The 16,112-nt window shown below is 44.0% G+C and overlaps 1 protein-coding gene across 1 annotated transcript; it reads left to right on the top strand.

Moving 5' to 3' along the window:
* Positions 1-61: 61 nt before the first annotated feature.
* ip6k1 (inositol hexakisphosphate kinase 1) lies at positions 62-15,916 on the top strand. Its single transcript, XM_077572812.1, has 10 exons — positions 62-223; positions 4,725-4,799; positions 5,827-6,017; positions 6,092-6,240; positions 7,087-7,213; positions 9,382-9,616; positions 10,919-11,103; positions 12,147-12,322; positions 12,406-12,639; positions 13,536-15,916. The coding sequence occupies exons 4-10, from the start codon at positions 6,121-6,123 to the stop codon at positions 13,944-13,946; spliced, it is 1,488 nt and encodes a 495-aa protein (XP_077428938.1). The 5' UTR covers positions 62-223; positions 4,725-4,799; positions 5,827-6,017; positions 6,092-6,120; the 3' UTR covers positions 13,947-15,916.
* The last annotated feature ends 196 nt before the right edge of the window (positions 15,917-16,112 follow it).

Genomic DNA, 16,112 nt, shown 5'->3' with positions numbered 1-16,112 from the left:
GGAGCGTCCTACACGAGCTTTAGGGGGCGCTAAATCCCCACATCAATGCATAACAAGTGTAAAAAGCCAAACGGTCTTTCTGCGTTTAGCTTCGCTGTCATGACGTTAGCCTGATGCTGGATGTTTTTCATCCCTCTCGCATCGTTCTCGGAGCTTGAGCGAACCAACATCCTGACACTTCTTCCTCAGTCCGACGAGCAACTTGGCCACGCGCGGTTGTCGGGTAAGTTGCATCTTGTTGTCGCTCATGCCAGCTCAACCGGATGATGTGAACGTTACCATAACGGTTTGACGTTAACGGTTCGCCTCCTCTGGTTGAGCAGTTAGCCACCTAGCCTGGCGTTAGCACGCCGCGGGCTCCGTTAAAACCAGGACAGCCCAAACCGAAATAACCTCACCCGCCGGCTACCCCGTCGGATACGCAGAGTTGAACCACCACCGCGTTGATTATAAGGAGGTAACGCCAGCCACATTTTTAATTAATTTGGCAGTAAAAAATTTAAAAAACCGGAGCACATCCGATATGGCTAGCTGGCTAATTAGCCAGCGAGCTAGCGTGTTGCCAGGCTAAGGTCAACAAGCTTGGCTGGTCTTGACAGCGAAGTTAATTTAACGTTCTAACCCGAGGAAAGTGTCGTCTGGTGGACGGGGACGACTGGGGTTTGTTTCCAAAGACAAGTTTGGGAAGCAAAATGGGGACTTTTAGGAGGAGGATGTTGAGAAGTTTGCGGGAGTCAGCACGGCGGAACACAAGTGCATCTACAGGGAACCCTCGTTATTCGCGGTGTTTGGGGACCAAGAAGCAACCCAAAAATAAAATATGGTCCAAAAAAGTCCACAAATTAGAGTACACTACTTTTTTTTTTTAACATATCTCCTCAACCCTTCTGTTTCATCTGCAAGTTTGACAAGCGCCAAGTTAGAAATATCTACCTGTAAGCTCAAACAAGCCGAAAATTCGCAGTGGAATTCTTAATGAGCAAAATACCATGGCATTCCAAACTTGCCCTAATAAATAATTTTAAAAGTGTAAATGGAACATTTTTTGTGAAAAGAGCAGTGCGGTCAGTTTTTCATCAGTTATTATTTTTATTTGTTATGGAGGACTTGGTGTTTGAAGCGCTTATCACAAGTTTTTGGGAAATTCCACAAAAATGGTGCCCACTTAAAAAAAAATATATATATATATATATATATATATATATATATATATATATATATATATATATATATATATTGAAATACAAAGATTTTTTTTTAAAACAAATTCCACAATATTTTTTGTGTGTGTGTGTGTGGGGGGGGGGGGGGGTTTGAACACATTAATGGCATTTCAGGTGTGAATTTCAAAGAGAAAAATTGTATCTGCTATAGTGCCGTAATAGATTGTAATTCTCAGTCAGTTTAAATACAAACCTTGGAGGAGCGCGTACCTAATGAAGTGTCCGCCGCACGTACAGTTGGTGCGACTCGGCTAACCTTGGCAAATAAAACAAGACCGCAGTGGAAGTGCTGCTGGGGCTGCTCGTCTGTTTTCACAGCTGTGAGCGGGCCCCAGCGGGGGTACGAGCCGTTGCCGCGCTAAATATCTCGTCCGCATCCTGGCGGAGTGCACGCCGTCGTCCTCACTGGACCTCATTTCAGCCAGCATCAAAGGATTAAGTGCAATTTATTTTCAGATTCTCTGCCAGAGCAGCTTTTTGTGAACAAGGGACTTCAATTATGGACTAGAGTTGCATTCATTAAACGTTTTTAGAATTGATTACTTTATCAATTATTCCATTGATTCATAGAATAAGCAGATTAAAAAAAAATTGCATTAAATTATGTTGAAATATTGTTTCCCCTGATTACTGTTAAATGATTATTGTTGGTATTGTGTAATTTTTAAACAAAAAACAAACGTTCAATAATTAAGCATGATCACATGCGAGATGGTCTTATTTTTATTACTCACAAAGATAATCAGTCACAACGGCCGTAAACGATTAATCGATGATGAAAATAGTTGTTGATTAATTTGACAATCGATTATCTGTCTACACTTCTTCGGGATGTGTAGACAACCTTCCAAGAAACGGTGAGTCATCACAATTTAGAGGAGCAGTTGATTTAATTTTTTTTTTTCTCCCCCCCGTGACGCCTTCAAGACGTTTTTTCCGGATGCGTTGCGTGCCAGCCAGGCTCGTTCCAGACGTGGACTGTGTAACGTCGCTGCCTTCATTCAGGTCACTGAAAAGGAAAGGCGTCCTTCACGTTAATGTTCCTGCTGGCTGCTTTCAAACAAGACAGGACGTTATCCAGAGGCTGCAGTGAGGAATAAAAGCTAATGATGGCCAGGAAGGCGACCCCCCCCCCCCCCCACCTTGTGCCAATCCTCTCTCATTTAATGGTTTAACATGATTAGAATGTAAACTCTACTCTTATTTTCCGGATGACCGTCTTGAAGGTGACACTTGTTGTGAAAACTTTTCTCTCCATGTGTAAGCAGTAGCTGTGAGAATAAAGCCGGCGTATTAAATGCAACAGAACGAGAATTATGTTATTGTTTGGGAGAGCAAAATGTCAAGTTGCCTTGTCAAATGACAACTTTATCCTAATAATATTGCAACGTAATTCTCGTAAATGTAGGCATTTTAATCTTTGTAGTATGACTACTTCATTCTCTTAAATGTCACATTCAGCCGAATAATTATCTTTTGTTGTCAATTCCAATTTTATCCTTGTGATATTATTTGATTTTCATAAAATTAAAGTTTTTTTTTTTGTTAATTAATAACATACATTTCCTATCCTAGTGATACAAATTCTTATTTTTATTTTCCGACTTTATTTGTAGTAAATGACACATATTATAGTCATATTACAACGTTGTGGGCATTAAATTGCAACTGTTTTATCCTCGCCTTTATTTGAGCTATGGCAGATCTTTTCTCTCGTCAAATTCCGAACTTCATTCTTGAAATTTCAATTAAATTCTCTAAATTCTACCACATTATTCTCTCAATATTACTGTTTTATTTTATCGTTGATCTTTGTTTTCGCTCACTCGTTAATTTGTTCCTTAGTTTTCACGTGCACATCCTAAACAGTCAATCAGCTGCCGCCAAAGTGGAGTGACCCCCCCCCCCCCAACCTCCAAAAGCTCACCGAATGCTGATTCCGGTTGCCATGGTAACTCCGTTTTGTTCTGAGATGACAGACGGCTGTTTTGACTGACCCGAAGTGTCTCTGCAACAATGTTGCTGATTGCCGTGTGTGTGTGCGTGTGCATGTGCGTGCGCAGCTGCTGTGGTTTGTCAGGGGATGTTTGCAGCAGATGTATACATACTACTTTTATTTATTTTATTTTTTTACAATTCGTCCCCCACAGTCGGTGCGATTTAGGAATGGTGTTTTGTCTTTGTGGCCCGCGGGAGGCTTCATGGGGATAAGCCCAAGCCGTTCGTTTTATTTATTTATTTATTTTTAAATCTCCTTCCTAATATTTAGCCTGATAATGCTCCGTAGCCAGCAGCGATAACGTGAGGCTGAGTCAAGACTTCATCATCATCATCATCATCAGGATGTGATGAGGATGACGAGTGTCGTGTTGCCGTGCCATGCTCAACAGTTTTTGTTGTTGTGAAAAACATGGCAAAACTCATACATTTAACTCTTTGACTGCCAGACGTTTTCAGAAAAGGCATGCCGTGGGTGCCAGCCGATTTAAGTATTTTGACTGATCATTTGACTGATCTTTCAAGGTCCACAGAAAATTATGTGTTTGGACTATGGAAACACACATACTACCAAATGAAAGATTGGACTCTCATCTTTCATCAGAAAAAAAAGTTTGTTTCTACCTTATTCCGCTTTTGAGTAATCAACAATAGAAAATGGTTAGTTTCACCTCTGTTTTGAAACAAACGTCTTTTAACGTCTTTGGCACTCCTCCATAGGATTTCACTAAACGTTATTTAACGTTTTTGGCAGTCAAAGAGTTAATAAGTGGCTTTTTTTTGTGCCCCCACAGATGGATATCATATAAGAGTTTAAACAACAAATTAAATGTAAAGCCAATTAAAAAAAAAAAAAAGACAATACCAGCTACTGATAAGGCAAAAAAATGCAAACATTGATTGAGTCCTCCTCAGCAGTAGGTGGCGCTATACTACGACAATTTGACACATTGGCGAGTCATCATCTGCGTCTTTCAAATTTTTTGTCATTATGTTAAACTTAGTTTTAAACTTAAAAGTACTACAGATATCGGTGAGTACGCCGCGGCCGCATGAATACTTGTGGTTTTGAATATCCCTGCTTTTCATGCATTTAAATTTTATTATAAACTTAGACAACTTCAAAAAGTGAAACACTGTTAATAAATAATAATCTTGAAAAATAATTTATTGAATTGTGAAAGAATAGTATGTAACTAATTGATGTATATTTTTTTCTAGTATTATATGTAATGTGTGTCATTTGATTACCGGTAGTTCAACCAGTCACATCATTGATCCCAAAAGATTTATAAATTTTCCTGGTGCTTTTCAGCGTGCAGCAGCAAAGTAGAAGGCCATAAAATAAATAGAAATGTCTCATTAAATAATTAAAAAGGTAAAGAGATTAATAACCGTTGGTCAAATATAATTAGATGACGTTTAAATCAGCTCACTCTAATGCAGATGCTGATCATTTGTCAGTCTGGCTAAATCAACGTGTTTGTTTCATTTTCCAACTAGATCCATCGATGTGTCCCGACTGATGAGGCGGGATAAGAGCACTCTTTGGCTGACGTGTCTCCGAGCGGCTCTGATGTAAGTCCAGCCGCACTCCTCAGACCGCAGCCATCGTCTGGACGCAGCCGGCCCCCCTCAAAGCAATCGCACGGGCCGATCCGTCCCATTTTGTGTCATTCAGATGACTCGCAATAGTGCAAACCGGTCGATTGCGCAACGACGACGACAGCGGATAATCGGCTCTGTCTTGGCTTACTCAAATCCCAAATAGACACTTCGTCGGACGCACGCCTAAGCTGATTGGTTGCCTGCTCGGCCCATTCACATCACCTGCACGCGCACACACGTAAGGCTGAAAATAGTTTTGGCTTCACTTGGCCTCCCTCTTGAGAAACGACACAACCGGGGAGAAGAAAAAGCGTCGTGACAACAGCAGTTGAGAACGTTTTGTTTTTTGGTTTGTTTTTAGCAGCAGCCTGATTGGCTTTCGGCATCGTGCGGTGGAGCACAAACGGGCTTTTAGGCTCACAGATCAGCGGCACGATCACAATCAAAAGCCGGCAGCCAAAAGCTTTCAAGCTTTTCATGAGAAAGTCTTGCTTTTTATGAGACGTCTTCATACGGAAAACGGGAGCACAATTTATGGCCTCTACTTTTATTCCACAATCTTAAAATTGCCTTTTTTTTAGCGCAGTTGCAGTTCAAGCCAGGGTTAGGGTTTAAAGGGGGGGGGGGGGGGGGGATTATTATTGGCCTGGTTCTGTATTATTTGTAAATCAGCATACATCAGTACAACAAGTCAACAGCTCCAACTTTAGAGTTACAAGTTAGAACCCTAAAAGTGTCCTTTTCCTTTCATTAGTGACAATAAAATAGACCTCAGCAGTCGGGAGTTATTTGAATGACGACTCGTCTTTTTTCCGTCTTCATCAGCACTTTTGGCTGCAACCGCTTGTTTGCATCATGTTTGGCCAAACTGCGTTGTCATTGACACACAATGCACTTTTCCCCCTTTGTTTTCTATCTACTCTCCTCCCCGTTTTTTGAACCCGCCCAACAACAAAAAAACGTTTCCAACTTGGCGTCATTTCCCGTCTGGTTGCAGGGAGCGCTGACCCCCGCGCAGTCCCGAGCGGGGCACCTGTGCTGAGCGGGCGGCCTCGCGGATCGGCGGCCTCGCAAGCTGCTCTTTCGGTCTGGCGCCGCCTCCCCCTGGGGCCGGCGTGCGCTCCCAGCAGCCTGTGGTGCCCTGCGCCCCGCCCTCGCCGTCGCTTCCCGCCAGAGTCCATGTGCCGGGTAAGGACGTGTCCAAGCGTGTGCGCTTAAATATTTGCTTTATGATCACTTGAAAACCGCACGACCGTCCACAGGTGGAGGTGCGGTTTGTCCGCCAGGAGCCATGTGCCTCCCGCACGCCAACAGCATGGACAGCAAGCTGCAGGGGGCGGGGCCAGGGGGTGGCACACCACTTCCATCCCGAGGAGGAGGCGGCGTTCCACTGGAGCCTTTTATGCACCAGGTGAGCCGGAAGCGAGGCAAAAAAAAAAAAATGTTTGGTTGAGTTCAAGGGTGCTTGAGCTCCATTTGTTGGGGTTTTCAATAGAGAAAAAATGTGATTGTTAAAAGGAAAAATATTGGCAGCAAAATGTAAAAAAAAATACAAACTCCAGCTTTTTTGAATTTTTAAGAATATGTTTATTGAACAACCATTAGGGTTCGTTAAAAAAAAATCTTAGGTTTTTAAAACAAAGATGTCTATTGACTAACAGAAAGCTCGGGGATCTCTCAGCGGAAGTAGCATGTTTTCAAAAGTTAAATAAAAACTTTAATAAATAACTGCCTATGGTTTTCTATAGTAAATTTCCAAAATCAAAAATATCTCAAGTACTGTATTCAAAATTTTACTTATCTTAGTTTAAATTCCAAACAAAAACAGAAGGTGCAGGACCAGCAGCATCTCTGGAAATTTAAATAATGAGTTCCCCGAAGTTAACCTTTTTTTTTTTTATTGATCTGTGTTCAGGCATATGATTATTCAAAATGGCCGATGCCGATATTCGACAAAATGCTGAATATCGGTCTATCCCTACAATACGACAATACTCACGCGCATATGTTCTTGATCCTCTGCGAAAAACGACTCAAACTGCAACTTACGGAGTCATTTAGTGGTGTAACTCGTCTTCGTTTGTGCGTGTATTTAATTGCTCTCCATTGACCAAGATGAGCACAACCCAGGAAATCTGCCGGAGAAAAACTGAAATGTTTCTTGTGTGTGTTTTTTGTGACGTATGCACGCGTTTTTGTTTTTTTGGTTTTGTAATGTATGTGCACGTGTGGGTTTTTGTGTGTGTTTTTTTTTTAGGTGGGAGGTCACACCAGCATGATGCGCTACGACGACCACACGGTGTGCAAGCCTCTGATCAGCAGGGAGCAGCGCTTCTATGAATCTCTGCCTCCGGAGATGAAGGAGTTCACCCCCGAGTACAAAGGTACGCACCCGCTGACTCGGCCGCTTTTTGGGACATCGTCACCCGACACACACGCGTGCGAGCTGATACTGCACGCTGCCAACAGGTTTCATGTCAAACGCGCTCACACCACAAAGATGCGTTTTATAGAAGGGAGCAAGCAATTGGCTTTTCTTTGAAGGAACATTTTATGTCTGTTTTGCACAGTAAAAGTCAAGCTGTGACGACGGCAGACCGACGCAAGAACAGGAAGTTGTTTATAGAGCCATACTGCCCTCTAGTGGAGTTTTGCGTATCGAGACACAAGCTGCCATTTAATTATTGTGGGAATGCTGAAAACAAACTAATGGCATTTCCGTTCATTTCAATAGGATTATTATACTGTAATATTTCATGTTGGTACTGTTTACTAGCAAGTGTTATTTTACACGAGCAGCGAGAAAGGGGCTACAATGGGCCACTAGCCTTGCCAACACAGTTGTGCGGGTCCCATGGGTGCCATGACAACAGTGGTCCCTCAAGTGTCTATATTTAGCCCTGGCCGTCTTCCCGCTGAAGACGTCTGACATGATAGCAAGAGACGGGCGCGCGCTTCAACCACATCAATCGCGCATTTGTTTGCAGATGCTGAAGAAGTCCAGCGTATCTTAGCAGACACCAGGAAATAAAAATAGCAATTTAATGAAATAACACACATTCCATCTAATGGTCTGTAATCCGCTTCCCAATTCGCCTAATTTTGGGATGCCTCTGGCTGTAAAAACTCTTGACGTCGTGTTATTCGACTAGCATTGCAATAATTGTGCGTCATTTTGGAAGATAGTTTTTTTTTTTTTAAGGTTTCAAGCAGTTTACTGCCACTCTGTTGAAATTTACTGCAACCACATAGCTTTGCTTAGTAAAGTCTATTTAGCTTGTTTGCAAAACACAATTAACTCTTTGACTGCCAAAAACGTTAAATAACGTTTAGTAAAATCCTATGGAGGAGTGCCAAAGACGTTAAAAGACGTTTGTTTCAAAACAGAGGTGAAACTAACCATTTTCTATTGTTGATTACTCAAAAGCGGAATAAGGTAGAAACAAACTTTTTTTTCTGATGAAAGATGAGAGTCCAATCTTTCATTTGGTAGTATGTGTGTTTCCATAGTCCAAACACATAATTTTCTGTGGACCTTGAAAGATCAGTCAAAAATGCTTAAATCGGCTGGCACCCACGGCATCCTTTTTCTGAAAACGTCTGGCAGTCAAAGAGTTAATGGACACAATTAATGGACTAACAAATAGCATCAGTGTGGCAGCATAAGTAATGCAAAGTTGAACATAATATTGAAGCAACTCTTGGAGACAAACTAACAACAGTATTATTTATCCTCTGCAAAGAGCAACGTATACTGCAGCTTACTGAGGCATGACCATCTCTATGTGCTGTATATCCATATGTCTGTGTGATACTGCCCCCAAGTGGCCAACATGCCCGCACCACAACTAGCTAGCTGCACAATGTGCATTGAAGTGAAGCAAGGAAAAAAATGGAACCTACCAAAAGAAAGATTAGAGTCTCTTCTTTCATCAGAAAAAAAGTACATTTGTATCTTTCCTTTTTGCAGCAATTAGCATTAGAATATAGCTAAGTTTCATCATTATTCACAAATATATTTAGGAATGTGAGTAATGAGCTGTTTTGCAACATGGCCCCAGGTTGATCATTTTTTGCTCTGCTGCCACCTGCTGGCCGTGTGTGTAATAACTACCATTTCTTCAACCGTTCTTTGCCGTTGAGAGGCTGCATCAAAGCCTTCTGTATGCTCTAGCATTTAAAAAAAAAACAACAACACACACATTAAAAAACTTATAAATACGTCTTTGGGACACGTAAACATTTCAAATCGAACATATTTATATGTTTTTGGGGAGCAAATGAGTTAATTAATTCCAAAAAGATTTCTGTTTGTTCGTCCCCCCCCAAACATACCTTACTTAATCGTCCGACATTGCTTTGTGTGACGTCATATCCGGCCGGTCAGAAGGTGCGACGTGTTTTTTTTAAATTTCTAGCATTTCCATTCAGTTTTATGTTCACATTTCTTGTCAATTTGAATACAAATGTGTGGCTGGAAACCCAACTAGTGAGGACTCATCGGACCGAACCCATCTCTTAAGAAAGTGCTGTCAACTTTGTGCCCCGCCAGGCGTGGTGTTGGTGTGCTTCGAGGGCGACTCTGACGGCTACATCAACCTGGTGGCGTACCCGTACGGCGAGAGCCACAACGCCGAGGCGGGAGCCGGCGAGCACGAGGAGCGCGAGCCGGCCGAGCGCGAGCAGCCGCGGCGGAAGCACTCGCGCCGCAGCCTCCACCGCTCCTCCTCCTCCTCCGAGCACCGGGAGGAGCGCCGCGACGCGCAGGACGCGCAGGACGCTGACAAGTACGCTTTGCAGCACTTGTTTAGTTGATCTTTTTATTTTCAATATGACGTCATATTGGGACAACCATTGTCTTCAACAGGTTTGGGGAGTTAATGCCATTACAAAATCGAATTACAATATTTATGTAACTTATTGTTCCTGAGAGAAAATATTACATTACGGTTGCTTTTGGAAATTTTGGATGAATGCAATTCTAGTAAAATTGCTTTTGCTTTCTGAAGCTCAAATTGTGACATTATATGCAGTAGTCAACTGCAAATTTTCACGGCCATTCAGACGTGCAAGACTTTCCTGAGTTGGAAATACAGAAAGCATTTAAGACAATAAGAAAATTGCATTACATATAGAGCTGTCAAAATTAATCGACAAGTAATCGATTATCAAATTAATCCGACAACTATCTTAATAATCGAGTATTCGTTTGGAGCCATATTTCCATTTAAAATTGTCCAGATCGTCTGATTTCAACATATCAACCTGTTCACTGATTTCTGTAGTCCTTCATGAAAGAAGACTGATTATCTTCTGTGTTAAATCAAAATATATCTATATTTTTTTTTAATCACTATTGGAATGCAAAGTATGAAATGAACACCAATCCCTGGTTAATAAACAGTAATCGGGGAAAATGCTTTTCTAATACACTTTAATGCAAAATTAAAATTAATCCATCCATCCATCCATCCATTTTCTTGGCCGCTTTTCCTCACTAGGGTCGCGGGGGTGCTGGAGCCTATCCCAGCTGGCTTCGGGCAGTAGGCGGGGTACACCCTGAACTGGTTGCCAGCCAATCGCAGGGCACACAGAGACGAACAACCACACTCACATTCACACCTAGGGACAATTTGGAGTGTTCAATTAACCTGCCATGCATGTTTTTGGAATGTGGGAGGAAACCGGAGTACCCGGTGAAAACCCACGCAAGCACGGGGAGAACATGCAAACTCCACCCAGGAAGGCCGAAGCCCGGACTCGATCTCACGTCCTCTGCACTGGGAGGCGGACGTGCTAACCAGTCAGCCACCGTGCTGCCCTAAAATTAATCCATTGATTGATTAATCGATTCTAAAAATATTTGAAAGTGACAGCACTAATTACATGTACAATATACTCCTGTTCTAACAGTAACAAAAAAAACTACTCAAAAGTAATCAAATGTTATAGTTACAATTACTTTAAAAAAGTAATTGCAATAGACTGCTATTACATTTTCAGCAAGGTAACTGTAACTCATTCCTTTTCAAAAGTAATCCTCAAGCGTGCCTCTCTGCACTTCATCCTGGTTTCTCTTCACTTGGCAGCAACCCGGCCGAGCTGAAGAGTCCACGGTTGGAGTCGAAGATCCAGCCGGACCTGCCCTTCCAGATGCTGGACTGGAACAGCGGGCTGAGCTCGGAGAAGATCAGCCACAACCCCTGGAGCCTCCGCTGCCACAAGCAGCAGCTCAGCCGCATGCGCTCCGAGTCCAAGGACCGCAAGCTCTTCAGTATCCTCCTCACACAAATGTTGCCGGAGACGGTGTTCCTTTTAGTTTTTTCCTCGTTTCGGCCATTTTCACGGTCTTAAAGGTGCTCTTCCTAAAAATGTTGCTCGATTGCTACCCTGAACATTTTGGCTCATTTTAGTCCGTTTTGTCATTTCCTGGGGTTATTAGAAGTATTTAAAACAATTCAGCCCCCCAAGCCAGTTTCACCTAGCAACATGAAATTTGGTAGGCCCGTCTATCTTGATTAGAGCCACAAAAAAGTCTCACGCCACCGCGCCCCAGAAGACACAAGTGTCCCTTTTAGGCTCATTCTTCACTTTCATAAAGGCCTTCTGAGACAAACTGGACCTAGAAAGTTCTGAAAATCCGGTTTCTGGGGCCAGTCCCACTTGGCACTGATATTTGGTATGCGTGCCTGTCATGAGTAAACCCACAAAAAAATCTCAACTTCTCAAGACGCCATACCTGAAAAGTCTGCCATTTTGTATTTAGAGCAGCCATTTTAGGGTCCTTTTGGCCCTTTTGAAATTGCTTTCTTTGTTCATTGTTTTTTTTTTTTTTTTTGTGTGTCTGTCATGAATCATGAGAGACCCACCAAAAAAGGCCATGCCTCAAACGACACAGGGCTTCGGCCATTTTGGTTTGCCACGACCGTTTCAGGACCACTTTGGCGATTTCCATGCGTCTTTGAGAGAGAAGCTTCTCTGAACGTTTTTTGTGGAATTGCTACTCAATTTGGACTCTTGTGCAAAACAGATCGGCGTGGCCATGTTCACATATTGCAACAATACTGAGCAGGTACAGGATGTAAATGTATGTGAGACTGGGATGGAACGAAAGAGGTTATTTAGGTCATGTGGTTGCGTTTTGATGTCCAGCTTCAAAGAGGCCAGTCTGCAGGTGACACGCACGCACGCACACGCACACACGGCAAACCCGCTACCTACAGGAAGTGACAGGTGAAGAAAAAGTGCCGGCGTTCTCCGCGCTTTGCAGCTGCGACCGCTTCCGTTGTCGCTCCTTAACGGCGGCGTCCCACCCAGAGTTCCTGTTGCTGGAAAACGTGGTCCACCACTTCTCGTACCCGTGCATCCTGGACCTGAAGATGGGCACCCGGCAGCACGGCGACGACGCCTCGGAGGAGAAGGCGGCCAGGCAGATGAAGAAGTGCGAGCAGAGCACCTCGGCCACGCTGGGGGTGCGACTGTGCGGCATGCAGGTAAACGCTGGACTCGAACCGAAGCTTTCCTCCGTCTTGCCCTTCGCTCCAACGCGACGTGTCACGCGGTCGTTTGTCGGCAGGTGTACCAGCTGAACACGGGCCACTACCTCTGCAGGAACAAGTACTACGGGCGCGGCCTGTCGGCCGAGGGCTTCGGCCAAGCCCTGCAGCAGTACATGCACAATGGGCGGGGCCTGAGGCGGGACCTCTTTGAGCCCATCCTCCACAATCTGCACAGCCTCAAGGCGGTGCTGGAGCGCCAGGCGTCCTACCGCTTCTACTCGTCCTCGCTGCTCGTCATCTACGAGGGGAAGGTGAGGCCCCGTGTGCCACAAGGTGGCGTTCATGCCGGGCTGTGACCTTCAATCCGGCCGTTTTCCGAACCACTAATTGAACTTTTGTTTTTAATGAATTTTATATTCACTAACTGGACAAGCCCTCATTGTGACCTTTCATATGAGGGGTCACTCTCTGTACTTTGTTGTGAATTGATTTTTTTTGGAGCTGGTTATGAGACACCAAAAAAAACGTGTTTTTGGTCATTACTTGATCCCGTGAAACGTTACTGACGTTCAAATTGTATATTTGAAAAGCCCTAAATAATGCCTTTAATTAGTAGGGATTAATGATAACAACAATATCATGATATCGCGATATTAAAACTGCCACTATATCGTTGTCGTCATGTCACGATATTAAAAGAATATTGATTTCCATTTGTGCAGTTCTAGCACGCCCTGGTGGCTACTTTTTTTAGTTTAATTTTCCTAAGGGATGTTTTGGCCCTTCTATTTTTAAAATTCACGCTATTGGTCAGATGAAGGGGAACGTAATATGCTTGTGAAGCGAGTCAATATGTGGAAGAAATCAATGTGTGCGTGCATTAGCAAGTTAGTGTTCTTAGAATCGTAGGTGGCATAATATTGTTTTTTTGCTTTAGTATGAGCTTTTTTTTTTTCTTTTACAATATTGTGACCTTTTTTTAATATCGCCAACCTTTCCTCAATATTGTGATAGTTATCGTATCGTGAAATTCATATCGTGATGATATCGTATCGTGATCTTTGGATATCGTTACATCCCTATTAATTAGACTCGTGACTGTGGTTTGCAGCAAATGTCACGTGTGTGCCTCATCGTTCGGTTGGCCGTGCAGGACGGGACGTAGATTTAGATTTTTGTGGTGCTAATGTTTGTCGTTTACCCGTAGAAGCCCGAAGCTCCCGCAGGTTTCAACTCCGGGCAGCTCGTCGCCAGGCAGAATACCCCCGAGGAGCCCCACTGCGGTAATCCGGGACCCCTGGCGCCACCGCCGCCTGCAGCCGGCGACACCCCCTGCGCCGGCGACACCCCCTGCGCCGAGGACCCTCCGTCACATCCGGACTCTTCGTCCTGCCCTGGACCTACGACCTTGACCCCCCTCCCTCCACCCCCTTCGGCCCCCTCGCCCCAGGAGCAGCCCCCCCTGGTGGACGTTCGCATGATCGACTTCGCCCACTCCACCTTCAAGGGTTTCCGTGGCGACACGGCGGTCCACGACGGGCCCGACCGAGGGTACGTGCTGGGCCTGGAGAGCCTGATCCGAATCCTGGAGGATCTGCGGGCCGATAGCAATCAGTGAACACGCCGGTGTAAATATGGAAGTTGAAGTATTCACACACACGTTCCCTCCCTTTGCGGCGTCGCCACGGCAACACTTGGACTGAAGCAAGACAACCGAGTGGCGGGACAGTGGATGCTATTCTGTATTACAAAAAAACAAAAAAAACGGTTGGGAATTTTCCGCCTTTTTAGAAAAAACATCAGAGGCACTTGTGCAAAAGGGAACGTCGTGATGCGAAGTTTCACACGTAATTCACTCACAGGCCGGATCCCGTTTACCTTCTGGATCTCCCGTTACGGCTCTGATCTGACCATTTTTCGGCGCGTCACCGTGAAAGAAGCCGGACATTTCTGCACGTTTTTGCTTAAACGGTACCAGCCCGGCAAATTTCCGCAGATGTGCGTAAACGGGAAGGAAGTGAAAGTAAAGTTTAACAGCCGATGAATAGTTCCCGGCACTAGCACATGTGTGAGAGGCCCCGTTGAAATCCTCTGTTGGCATTCGGCCATTTCTGTGTGAAAAATACAACTTATCAGTTTCCCGTCTTTCACGGTCGTTCGTACCAGAAGTTGAAACGGCAGCAATGTGAGAGCAAATGGCAGGCAAGCCGCCATGCGCGTGTGAACTTTTACACCCGGCACTCACGTTCCTGCTGGGGATGATGTCATCTAACCATTTGAGTATGGGTTTTAGAATTTTGAAGGGCGGCCATTTTGCGGGAGCTTTCACATGGACCCGATTGGGTGGGCAGTACAGCCACAGAATAGGGCGACCAAGGCAACCCGCACATTTTTCGTGGTGATAGCTCAACTTAGCTGTGTTTTGTGTGAAAGCCACAGGCAGATACGATGTTGACTCTTTTGTTGTCGCCTCGAAACATTGCAGGCAGCGTCTTTAAAAGCAATAGCCTCTTTTTTTTTTTTTTCTGTCTTGCTTTTTCCTCAGCTTTACATCGCCCCCTAGAGACGACAATGCACAGGTGCACTCGAGAAGTCGACGTTTTGTGCTCATTTCAACGATGTCACAAGTTTGTGTCATTGACAAACATCATACGCATGATTCTTTTTCGGGTCACCGTTTCCATCCCGCGTATTCGCACCCGTGTCGCGTTCCCCTACTGGCGGATGCCATTTGTGTTCCCAGTGCAGCAATTCACTTTTCCTATGTCCTCATTTGACAACCCAAAACATGTCATTTGTCACGTAAGCCCCGTGCACTTCCTGGTCCCGTGACGTCACCACGCACTCGACCAATCAGATGTGAGCATTTCAGGCCATACAAGTGCTTGATGGCAGAAAAAGAGTGTGAGAGGGGAAATGTTTTATTTGTGGGGTTTATTGAGGTAATAATTTATTTTTTTATTGTACCTTCGACCTGCCTGGGTGAATGTCTTCTACGTGTCTCTCCCAAAGTGTAAAAAAGAAAAGATTTGCTCACAGAGTGACCGTTCAGAGGAATATTTTTCAGTATTATTTTATTAGTACTCGTCTGACAGTCCAGTCAGCCAAACACTGATTGTGTGTGTTTGTTGTCTGGCATCCCCCAACCGCATGCAGGGGTGGGCAAGCCGTGGCCCGCCGCAGCATTTGATGCACTTGTCAAAACAGTACGTACGTTTTATTTTTGTTTTGACCCTGGGAGGACTTTTTGAAAGGAACAAAGTTGTCCACCCCTGCTTTGAAGCGTCGCATGCACACAGATCGACATTCTAGAACCCCACTAGCCGCCCTCTCCTTAACGCGCACACACACACACACACACGTATATTGTCATGAGTCAGGACTATTCCTTGCATTTATTTTCTACAGCCGTCACAATCCCAAACTGTTTGGTAGAACAGTGACAGTGAGATTAAAACTTTCCAGATGGTTTTGGCCTCCTGCTCTATTTTTTTTTAAATTGTAAAAAAATCATGTCAAGATATTGTGCATCATATATGACATTAAATAGATGATGTCATTCTTTATATTGTTGACATCAAACCAGCAGCTATGGAAAGCGCTCATAATGGCATTTCATTGGAGGTATCACTCATTTATTTTGTTTTAACTTTATATATAGTATATATAACTTAACACTTTGTTATACATTGATATTGCACCTGGTTACTAATGGGATTTGACATATTTTTGGGGGCCATTATATTATCATATGAGCTCATATTGACAAAATAGTTGCAAATCT

The sequence above is a fragment of the Vanacampus margaritifer genome, chromosome 8 (genome assembly GCF_051991255.1).
Source record: "Vanacampus margaritifer isolate UIUO_Vmar chromosome 8, RoL_Vmar_1.0, whole genome shotgun sequence".
Lineage (NCBI taxonomy): Eukaryota > Metazoa > Chordata > Actinopteri > Syngnathiformes > Syngnathidae > Vanacampus > Vanacampus margaritifer.
Note: the sequence above shows the minus strand (reverse complement) of the source record. Positions and strands in the feature narration are given on the sequence as shown.

What these genes read in the sequence shown, in the direction of transcription:
- ip6k1 (XM_077572812.1), top strand. Translation starts at nt 6,121, where the DNA reads ATGTGCCTCCCGCACGCCAACAGCATGGACAGCAAGCTGCAGGGGGCG. An exon ending in TGGAGCCTTTTATGCACCAG is followed by an intron (nt 6,241 to 7,086) that starts GTGAGCCGGAAG and finishes TTTTTTTTTTAG; the next exon opens with GTGGGAGGTCACACCAGCAT. An exon ending in CAAGGACCGCAAGCTCTTCA is followed by an intron (nt 11,104 to 12,146) that starts GTATCCTCCTCA and finishes CGTCCCACCCAG; the next exon opens with AGTTCCTGTTGCTGGAAAAC.